General features: G+C 31.8%; 1 protein-coding gene across 1 annotated transcript in view; it reads left to right on the top strand.

Moving 5' to 3' along the window:
• LOC127706626 (uncharacterized) overlaps window positions 1-12,161 on the top strand; it is a 143,206-nt gene that overhangs the window by 85,114 nt on the left and 45,931 nt on the right. The window contains exons 22-24 of the mRNA XM_052211283.1: window positions 1,585-1,751; window positions 2,139-2,305; window positions 6,052-6,229. Of these exons, the coding sequence (XP_052067243.1) occupies window positions 1,585-1,751; window positions 2,139-2,305; window positions 6,052-6,229 (512 nt within the window). The remainder of the gene's footprint in view (window positions 1-1,584; window positions 1,752-2,138; window positions 2,306-6,051; window positions 6,230-12,161) is intronic.

Below are 12,161 nucleotides of genomic sequence, written 5' to 3'. Positions count from 1 at the left end.
GACCAAAATAAGCGATTAACGAATAAATCTTAGAAGACAACACGGTTCAACTAGGTGGCAAGTAACTCAGCTACGACAAGTTACTTTTATTTCACTTTTATTTGTTGTAAATCAATTTATTTGCGGCCCGCAGTATGTTGGAAGTAACGCATAAACATAACGTTCTCGCTGCCGCTATTCATTGTAACGTCACCTAAATCATGTAAGTGTGACGTATTGATATTATAGTTTGAATAGAGATCGATACATGCTAGACGACTTTGTTATTGTTAGCCAATAGTTGCCCGATTAACCCACTTAACGATAACAGGTACTAGAGCGATTGGACCAAAGAAGAAAATGAATTAGTGCAAATGTGAATCAGGGCGAACGGACCCGGATTTACAAAATATGAGCCCCCCTTTTTTATATTCATGTTGAATCATTTTTAATTTCACAATAAAATAAGGGAGGAGGGAGGATAGTGTATTCCAAATGAATATGATATTAAATGTTTACACTAACCTTCGATTATATATAAATGGTGTACATGGTCTAATTGGCACAATGTTTCCGTACACCCAAGAAAAGGCCCTGGTCATTTGGATGGTAGCTGCTCTGTCTGGCTTTGGTCTTCTCTTGTGAGACGGTTGTGCAGACCAAACCTTTCTTCTCAAGCATATCCCTAAGTTGTAATGGTGTCTAAACAAACGAAGTACGATTGTAAGTTAGAAAAGATCCCAACACAGAAAAGGTCAAATGTCCCTCCGACTTGATTTTGCATATGTTAATCATAGATTTGCTAAGTAGTTATCAACAATTTTACTTCATTGTCCAATAAGGGTGTTGTCTTTTTAATCCTTAAATTACTGTGAATAACCACATTCATCGCAAGAAAAAGGTTAAAAAACTACTTTCTGCATTGTCTGACAACATGCATGATATCCATATTGTTTAGATTAGAGTTCTGCTATGGGAAATTACTCTGTAAATTTTGTTCTAGCATGGAAAAAACAACAGAATCTTGGGAAAGGAATTTTGACAATCCGACAAAATAGAAAAAAAAAAAAAAAAAAAAAAAAAAAACACGAGACGGAAGCTTACGTCTGAAATTGATATTTTTACAGTATCCATTTTTGCAATCATTGTGATTGTGCAGTTCTGGTAATAAAAATCGTTTGAAATTGAAATTGGCTGAATTTACATAGGATATATAGTAAACATATAAAACTTCGAAGTGCCAATACATAATACTGCAAGCAATTTTCAAAAATTTAATGATACATTTCTATTTTGACTGACTTAAGGTATTATATTTCATACATGTGAGGAATATTCAAAATAGGTCATGTTTTAGAAATTTACGAATTTGCATGATTCTTAGACAGACTGGCACTTAAAACAGCAAAATGGTACAATGTACATAATCCGTAAGGCCGCCTTGATTTTCATTACATAATACCTAGTTTTTTTCATAAAAGAACATATATATCAGCCAAGGTTGGTTTAGACAGACCGTATGGTTTAGAGATTTTACTTGAAGCTTCCAATTTAGATCTTCTAAACGAAGTTTGTTTATTTTTAATCTTCTGAATGATTGTTTAGGAGATCCTCCAGAATGGTTTGATTTAAGTAAATATTTTGAAGAAGTAAAAGGACTACATGATTCGGTGAAAAATGTGTTGGAGAATGAAGCTACAGAATGGATGCAAGAAACGTTCATTGAAAGTGAAGACTCAGTTTACCAGCTTACTAAAGGAAAATTCACCACGGTTTGTACAAACTTGTTTTAGCGTTTAGAAGGTATTCATGTGGTATAATTTTCAAAGATTTTTTATTGAATATCGATAAATTTTATTTAAAAAAAATTGATAAATTTCTGAAATAGATGATGAATCTAAATATAAAAAATCGAAAGCAGATTCGTGTCCATGTTTCTTTGTAGGGTATTATATCTCTAGAAATTTGATATATGATTTCATTGATCTTCAGTTGTTTATTGCTTTTTTAAAGTCATGCTAGGAACATTTCTTTTAGGATAAACAGAATGTTGCTGCTTCATATTCTATAATTTTGATGAACTATGTAAAATAAACTGTTGAAAAGAACTTGAAATAGGTAGAAATTGTGAAATAATTCTAATAACATTACAATTTAAGCAAACAATGAGAAGGGACGTGGTTTCACGATTAAGATCGACTGTTGACGAAGTATTAGACCCTTTCAGTATGTTGAATAACATTGCGCAACCATTCATTGCTGCTTATGAGTCCGTGTTTGGTATAGTGAAGGCAGTGAAAGATGCTTACTATGCTTTGAAAGATGGGTATGGTTATTAGAATGTAGAAAAATGGGTGTGGTTATCACCATATGTAGAAAAATTATGTCGTCATTATTTGTAGAACAATCCGAATGGTTATCAGTATATAGAAAAATAGGTATATTTATCAGTATATGTATGTAAATGAATGTGGTTATTGTTATAAATACAAAAATCACTGTAGAGTGTAGTTATTGGTATATAAAGGGAAAATTACTGTAGTTATTGGTATTTATGCTTTCCTCGTACAACCCAAACAAACCCCAGAGGTTCAACATTAACTTCTATGAGTCAGCAAGTAGCTTATGTATTTTACATTATATTGTGCAATTCATAAATGAAAAGAGAAACAAGAAGGTAAATTACGAAATTTTTACTTATTTATAGTACATTTTTTTCTCATATAAAGATAAACAATATATGCATTGTACATATACATTTGTACAACAAGATAATAATGAATGAAAAACACAATAATGCAGAATACAATAGCTTGGCCTAGGAAGGGGTCAACTAAGCCATATAAAAATATTGAAATGCTAAGTGCATAATAACACCTGCAACACAAGCATTCAGAAATGAAGATGATCACAACCTAAAATTGGTACATCTACAAAAATACATTTGTAATGGGCAAAAAGTATAGATGAACGTCTAACAAACATTAAAAAATAAACAAAAAGAGCTTAAGGTGGTGAAAGGGGATGGAGGGAGGGAGAGGAAATTTATAAAACCCCAAATAAAAATCTTGTTTACAAAATATCGATCTGCAGATCAGCAGAAAAATGTAATAAGATACATTGTGTAGAAACTGACCAATGGTCATCCAGCAAAAAGATCCAAATGCAGGGTTTCCAAAAAAGTTAGGAAAATGTAAATTTTCAAACAAATTAAGGGTTTCCTTCGTCTGCATAAAATAGTTATTAAAATAACTTGCCTATATAGAAAAATGAGTGTTAATATCAGTATATGTATGAATTACGATATGGTAATTAGTATATGTAGAAACATGGGTGAGATTATCAGTTTGTGTATGTAAATTCATGTAGCTATTAGTATACGAAGACACATGGGGTGTAGTTTTTGGAATAGATAAATAAAAAGTGTGTTTATCGGTGAACAGCGGTATACTACTGTTGCCTTTATTTATCAATACTCTGTAAATGTAGAAATATGGGTATGGAATGCAGTATATATGGAAAAAGTGACGTGGTTCTCAGTATATAAATATAAGAAGATGTGGTATGAGTGCCAATGAGACAACTCTCCAAAATTTGTAAAAGTAAACCATTATAGGTAAAAGTACGGCCTTCAACACGGAGCCTTGGCTCACACCGAACAGTAAGCTATAAAGGGCCCCAAAGATTACTAGTGTAAAACCATTCAAACGGGAAAACCAACGTTCTAATCTATATAAAAAACGAGAAACGAGAAACACTTATGAACCACATCAACAAACGACAACTACTGAACATCAGATTCCTGATTTAGGACAGGTGCAAACAAATGCAGCGGGTTTAAACGTTTTAATGGTACTAAACCTTCACCCTTTTTCTGAAACAATAGTGTAACATCACAACATAGAAAGACACACTATGTTTACAAATGGTTATCAATGCATGTAAAAATGGCTATAGTTATTTGTATATGTATAAAAATTGGAATAGTTATTAGCATATGTAGAAAAAATTGACGTGGTTATCAGTATATGTAAAAAAAGAATGGATTTTGTTGTGAGTATATGTAGGAAAATGTGAATGGAGAAAACATTTGTCCATTATTATAGTCAATGAAAGATATTTGGAATTTGATTTTAACTAACAAAAATTTAATGAAAATACTATCAAAATTCCATACACTTCAATGTTATTTCGATTCCAGACATTTTTACGATCTGCAAGATAGGATGAAATCATCGAAGGTTTGTTTTGATGATTTAATTTAAAAAAAAAAACAAACCATAGTTGAGCGTACATAAGAAGTTAATAATCTAGACTTATTGTCCACAATTTACTATGTCAAAGTTGATAAACTTCTCTTAAGTCTGGATTTTGTATATTTCTACTGTGAAAAGTTAATCACAAAAATACTGAACTCCAAGGAAAATTCGAAACGGAAAGTCCCTAATCAAATGGCAAAATCAAAAGCACTAACACATCAAACGAATGGACAACAACTGTCATATTCCTGACTTGGTACAGGCATTTAATGTAAAAATATGTGATATATGCTTTGGGTTCCAGAAAAATCAACATCAGGTAATATTGTATGACTTTACCTATTTACTCAATATATTACAAAAGTAGTAAACATTCTCACGGAATGTAATACGAAAAAGTGATACGAAAAATGCGTTAACTTAAGTGGCTAAATAAAGGCAACAGTAGTATACCGCTGTTCGAAATTCATAAATCGATTGAGAAAAAAACAAATCCAGGTTACAAACTAAAACTGAGGGAAACACATCAAATAGAAGAGGAGAACTGCGACACACAGAAACACAACATTAAAATGTAACACACACAGAAACGAACTATAATATAACAATGGCCATTTTCCTGACTTGCTACAGGACATTTGAAGAAAAAATGGTGGGTTGAACCTGGTTTTGTAGCTAGCCAAACCTCCCGCTTTTATGGCAATGTCAGATATAACATTAAAATGACAACAACATCATGAAACGATAGTTTGACATTTCCACTGGCTATTCATTAGGTAATTAATAACTTTCAAAATTGAAAACTTTGTACATTTCCTCCTTGATAACGGAAATATACATTCGCGTGTCTTTATACATATGCATCAAAAAATAAATTAAACCAGTCAGAATAACACGCAATTTTTAGATCGCACATACTATATTTACTATTTTGATTTCAATAAAAATAAATTGTTGTAAATTATAAAAATATCCAAGTTTTCTTATTATATAATAATATATAATTCTTGTTGGATTGCTCCTTCATTTCTAAACGGATCCTTTTCAAATTTATACGAAGGTTTCTATTCATTAAAAATCTTGGATGAATTTGATATTAAAACATCTTACATGAGATACAATTGTCGGGAGGAGGACCTGTAAAGGTATACCTATATAAATTTTTGATTCATTGATGGTGCATTTTTCATTTTCTCATTTAGAAGGAGGTTTCAGCTCATTAAAACCTTGGAATAGTATAACAATTAAGGAAGCATTATTTTTGGAGGGGACTTGAAAAAAATCATTTTAATTCTTGTCCTAGGGATAGAGCCTTCATTTCTTCTCAGATCTTTTTCACCTTCAGATTTGTAGGTTACGTTCTTTAAAGTATTATAAGAGTTTGATAATCAGAAATCATCTGACATGTGATACCATATTTTTCTGAAGGGGGACTTGTATAAACATCCCATATATTGATAAAATCACTGGTCAAAGGGATAGGGATTTCAATGTTTATAAGATCCTTTTACAATTTTGATGAAAGTTTCAGCTTATTAAACTATGAATGTATGAATTCGCTCACTGAAGGGTTTTCATTACTTTCCAAGTAATTTACATTACAGGGACCCCGTTGGACGTTAGAAAGATATGATTTCATGTGTAGTTTTTGGAATGATATCAATAATTGGTGAATTTTAATGCCTGGTATTTAGCTCATATTGTTATGTTTATATTTGCATTATATTTGCAAATACTTGATATAAGATACATTTAACCACTTACCTGTATTTTCACTTAGTTATTGCTTTTACCAGATGTTTTATTTTTTAAGCTATCATTTAGCACTGTCTGCCATAAACAAAATATTTGGAGCAAAAGCACACAAAAAGTTTCCAAGAAAGATTAGGTTGGCTGGTAATGGTTGTTATCGACTAGGTACTTACCCCAGCACTGGTGGTGGTGAATACTGGGCTACAGGCATAGATGTAGAGATAAAAGTTGGGGAAGTGGTATGTCTAATGGACATCTGTTCATATTTATTAACTCTACAGTGTTTGCTATTGTCAGTTTTATGGTGTTTACTATTAATATGTTAACTTTGGATACTGTCTTTTCTGAAAGATGTTTAACCACCTAGGCAACTAACACCAAATGGGCTACAATCATATTTCTTTTCTATTATCAACATATAAATGTAACCAATTTTCCTGTTAATCAACCAGAATAACCATCTAGACTAAATTAAAACAAATATGTAAAACCATTAAAAACAAACAAATACCTTACAAAAAACCTATGTAGGTCGAGAAGCAGCCTGGCTTTCGGCAATTCATGCGTTCATGATTCTTTTTTACAATCACATTTATTATTTCGTCTTTGTAAAAGATATAAGACGATAACAGTTCATTCTGTAAAATATTGAACAGGTTTAAGGCCGCAGGCCGTTGACATGTTCAATATTTTACAGAATGGACTGTTAGAGGCTTATATCTTACTTAAAACATTGTTTGACATGTGAAAAAGGTGAAAAAGCAAACAAATACATTTTTTTCAAGATTTATTTTCATCGAGTGTGTAAATTGTTTTAAGGATAAACTTAATTAATATTATCCTACAAGTAGGCCCCTTTAAACAGTAGCTCAACTGAAACAATAGACAACAAAAAAGTACAGTTGAATGTATAGCTACATGTACATGAAGACACAGTGCATGAGTATCATGTTTTTTGCGTGCGCTAGGACTACATTATATATTGTCCGTGAATACCCTCACATGCGTTTGGTATCTATAAAGTATATTCTTAACGCAAAAAAAGAAGAAAGTGATGTCGTATATCGTGATTGTGTTGTTTCAAACTTTGGATTAAAATCAAATGTGTATTCAGATATATCCGATTTCAGTGCGGACAACAAGGAGGATATAGTTATAACAGCTAATAATGGCAAGTTTTATATAATTTTAAAATATAGTCCTCTTTTAGTACTTCCCTATTCCTTCTGGGTTTTTATTTCTTATTAGGTGAATGAGAAAGAAAATAAAGAGAAAACACATGTAGTTTGAAAACAGGTTCGTGTTGCAGAAAAAGGTTCAACCATATCGAGTGTACCGCAGTCGATTTTATTTCAAATACAACACTATGAAATATAATGAATGAGCACAAATGAATAGAGATAAAAAGAATGCAATCAATTTAAATTCTTTTGTTTTTTCATTGGAATTTCCCTATCTTATATTATTTCAATGAATTTTAAGAGAATTATGATCAAAATATCATATCTTTTATTTGTAAAAATAAATTTATATAGTTATAATTTATAAATTCATCACCATGAAATGTCCGGAGATCAAGAAATCGATCAGACCTATACACAAAAAAGAGTTATTCACAATGTTCCCGATTGACGCAGGCCCCCTCCATTTACCTAGAATCGGCGGTTGTCTTGCAAGTTTACTCAAACCGTGCCACCTAAATACCCCCTCCTTTTTCTGTTTTTTCTGCAAGGTTCGTGTCGCTCTTTGCGTAGTTTATTTGCATATTGCTGTCCCTTGTGGTTTTGTTTTCATGTTACCGAAATATAATTTTGTCCCTCGATTTTGTTTTGGAAATAACGCTTTCTTTCTTTGTTTTTCTTTCAAAACAAAGCATTGCAAGTGTACATATTTTTGTTTCTGTGCTTAATGTATAATCATTGCATTTAATCAGTTTTGTCTTTGAGATGTAAATTAAAGTAAAGTGTTTGAAAATATTCATAAATACATTGGAAAAAAACCAAATGTTATTCGTATTTTGATGTTATGTATAGTAAAAATACTTGTACTAATATCCCCTTTTCAATCAATGCAATGCAGCTAAGGGTTTTATGTTCAAATGTATATAACGCAATTACAAACTGTCTATTACTTATTTTACAAACATATGATTAAATCTATCACCAACGTTTATTTAATTTCAAGAGAGTAAATCGGTTTCTAAAAAAACAAAAAACGATCACTTTACGAACACAGTGCGAATCGGACAAACGATTGATTGCTTTAATCTGCGGTAACGTGTTCTTTTTCTGTTCCCATATTTATCGTCGTTGATACGCAAAGTTTTGCTTTATATTCCTATACAGGCAATAATATCAGATTTTCTTACACAAAAAATACTTCCGAATCAACGCCGATATCTGACAATTATAAAAGCTGTTGGAGCCCCCTAGTTCGTTCATGAAGCAAGTTCTCGATTTGTACTTTGCACACAGGATGAGGTTAAGGCTATAAATCAAATTCTTGATTAGCTATTTTGTCAAAGGAACAATATGTGGCTTGCATATCAACACTTAGTAAAACATCTACTTCAGAAGAACGATTTTCTCCTAATTATGATAATAAAATTAGTTTACTTGTGGTCCTTGTATTGTGGCATGATCTGTCAAGTGTTAGACTCATTATTTTATCTTTTTTAATTTTTATTGTAGCTGAAAATGATGCTAGGAAGAATATGAGCAACACCATAGGTCGATTTTATATCAAAAGACTGACCAGGATAAAACTTTTGCAAATAAAAATATTTAAAAGCAACAAAAACAAAATTTACAACGAGCATCATCAACCAAATTTATGCTAGAGGAGAAAGAGAAAAATGGCCGTGAAATAAGTATTGACGCTGGCTGTGTTAAAATCAATTTGAAAGTTTTTTTCTTCTTTAAGAAACTGTATTGATGAGTGACGAAATTATTGTATTAGAAGATGACCGTAATAAAATGTTTTTATGTAATTGTCATTTGTTCTTTCGTTGTATGTTTTTTTATTATGAAGAAACAAATTGTGTGGAGTGATTGATTTTTTCAGTCCTTGAACTATCATTTACCTGTAAGAATCAATTATGCTACTTTCAGGTGTCAAATATGTTTAAGAAAGAGAAGGGTTATTCTTAAAAATGTTGACAGTTAAAGGTAACATAATGGTTTCAAACAGGTACATTCTAGTCTAATCCCTGAAATAAATAACGGGTACAACAATAGAATGACGTCACAACAATGTTTTAATGATATATACTATGGTTAGTTTCGTCAGATGCCATTTAGTATGTTCACTACTTTCCCTAAAAATAGAAAATTGAACAAAAGAAACTTTTCTTGTAATAGGCTTAGCATTTGAAGAAACAATGGGTTTTGATTCTAGACTATAAAATATGTGTGATGACTCCAATCATCATTAAAAATGGCACAAACTGTCAATTAAAAAGAAAACGTGACTAAAGTTTCAATAGATACAGTAAATCCGAAGTTCTGTGTTTTACTCGGTTTTGGTCCAGTAAAGATGGAGCATTAACTGTACTGAATAAAATGTATCTAGACAAATAAAGACCTTCATTTTTTACCCTTTTGAATATTGTCTCCCAACCACAAAATTGTTAGAATGTCCTTAGTATAAATTTTGTTACCCTCCTCCATACAAACTTTATGAATAGATAAAGTTGCTTTCTTTTACAAGGATTGTATTAATAAGCACTTTGCCTACATCTTTCGCCTCTCTTTTACATGTATATTAACATTTGGGTTGTTCTTCTTTTCTTTTTTTACCAAATAAACATTCCTATTTGGTACCAGCAAACGTGTATTTCAACAAGACTACGTTTAGGGTTTATTTCTAATAAATAACAAGGTAAGTGGGTCAAAAACTGGGAAAACTAAAAAAATGTTTTGACTTCACTGAAAACCAATGGCTCCAGCATCTGCTCTTTGTTTTATCTTTTGTTCTCCAAATATAGTTGGTTAAATATTCATGTTAAGTGTGTTACTGTGCTGGGGATTGTCACTGTTAATCCTTAACCTTATTCTATCTTTTTTTCTGTGAACTATCACTGAGTGCGATTTTAAACTATTTACATATAATACATTGGATGCTGTAATTAGTAATGAAGATAGACAATTTGATTAAATCTTCATTCCTGTCGTTTGTTTGTCTGAGAAACCACATTTGTTACGCTTTTCTCAAGTACTACTGAACTGAATGACTTTTCATTTGGTCTGCAGTTAGAAAGTATTTGATTTGAGCATGTGAGCACTCTTCAGATCTGGCAGGTACCTTAAGCGTACTCGTGTTTTCCAGTTATGAATAACGAATGAGGATAGGCTTAGCACGACAACGCATGCTTCTTTTTGTTTTTTTATCCTTTTAAACATTTTATTGATTCTAACAGTGTGATACAATATGGACACTCCAGTTAAAAAATTAGTTTGGATGTCTCTTCGATATTATGAACACGCGGAGATTGATGTATTTTACCCAAAAAGGCCATTTCACACATCTTTGTTTCGGAAATAAATTTTGAGCAAAATATCATCCAAAAAGATATTTAACCCACATACACATCTTTGTGCTTGCCATCCTGTAGCAAAGTGCATTTTAAGTAAAGCCTTTAATTATATCTAAATATTCATGAAATCATCTCTAAGTAATCATTGCATGGACGCTTGAACTCAGAAAGCAAATGTTTAAGATACATTTAAAATATGAATACTGATATCTTGACAGATTGATGTCTTAAAACATCAGAATGTATTACTTGATGGATTTATAATACTTTTTAGTTTTTAAATTCAATCGCCCCCCCTTACCCCCCCGCCCCGCCCCCCCCCCCCCCCCCCCCCACCAAACAAATTTCCATAATTTCACCTCAACATTTTCAAATGCAAACGAATGTTAGTATCTAGTCTTCATTTTCGATAATAATTTGATCTTATGATTACATAAATCCTACATCCAAATCAGATAAGAAGATAAATATTGGAAGGTGGAATACTTGAGTGTTTCTTGCGTGACATAGTTAAATATTGCACAATAATGATAACAACTCTGATAACAGATAGTGTCTCTATCTGAAGTATTTCTTTAAGTCATAGGTAATTACAAACTGATGATTACTAAAGGAAATGAAAACACTAGTATCTTGATTGTTTGTAAAACAATTGAAAGGTCTTTCCTGTAAAATTGATGTTTTTGTATTGTACTCTTTAAGACATTTCATTTGATATACGACAAGCAAACCTTCTAAAAATTTCCACTTTTTACACATAATGACCCATTCCGCCTACATTTTTGATATCGGAAGTATGATATATGTTATGTAGACTTGATGATCTTTCATATGATATGCGACAACGCCATGTTCTAGAAAGTTTGATTTTTGCACTTAATAACCACATCCACCTAACTTTTGGAGGACAGGAATTTGATTTTGGAAATGTACACATCTTGACCTTTCATTTGATATACAACAACCTTACCTTAGAAGACAATTTATTTTCTGCACTCAATGACTCCACCCAACCCATTTTTTGGGGACGTCAATTTGATATTTAAAATGTACGCTTTATGGACTTTCATTTGATATGCGACAACCTAACCATCTGAGAAGTTTGAATTTTTTGCACTAAATGACCGGAGCCTTCCAACTGGAATAAAAAAAAGGGTTTAGAATTTTCATTTTTGAGTAGAGCTCATTAAGACCTTCAATTTGATATATCAAATGACCCCATTTGGCAAAGTGTATGATGCAATACCAAACTTGAGAACCGGTAGTCGTAGAGACATGGGACTACCACCATTCAACTCAAGACCATATTGACCTTTCAAATATAATAAGGTCAAGGTCATAGTAAACTTTGAAGGTCAAGGTAAAATTTCATCATGACCTGACATTGACCTCAAATTGAAGGTCTTAAAGTACTGATCATTTTTGCAATTTATATTAGGTTGATATCTGCTACCTTTAAAAAGATATACACACAATACTATACTTATAAGAATTATCTCGATGCAACTTTTGAACAGACGGTCGAACAGTTTTGAGCTTAATGTATGAAATGTAGAGCTCGTCGAGAGGAACATTTTATACACAGTATGTACGCAGCAAACTCTTATCGTTTTCTTAATATGTTAGCTTAAAATTGC

Source organism: Mytilus californianus, unplaced genomic scaffold, assembly GCF_021869535.1.
Source record: "Mytilus californianus isolate M0D057914Y unplaced genomic scaffold, xbMytCali1.0.p SCAF_6, whole genome shotgun sequence".
NCBI classification, from domain to species: domain Eukaryota; kingdom Metazoa; phylum Mollusca; class Bivalvia; order Mytilida; family Mytilidae; genus Mytilus; species Mytilus californianus.
The sequence above is the reverse complement of the archived record's forward strand: the minus strand, read 5'-3'. Positions and strand labels throughout refer to the sequence as shown.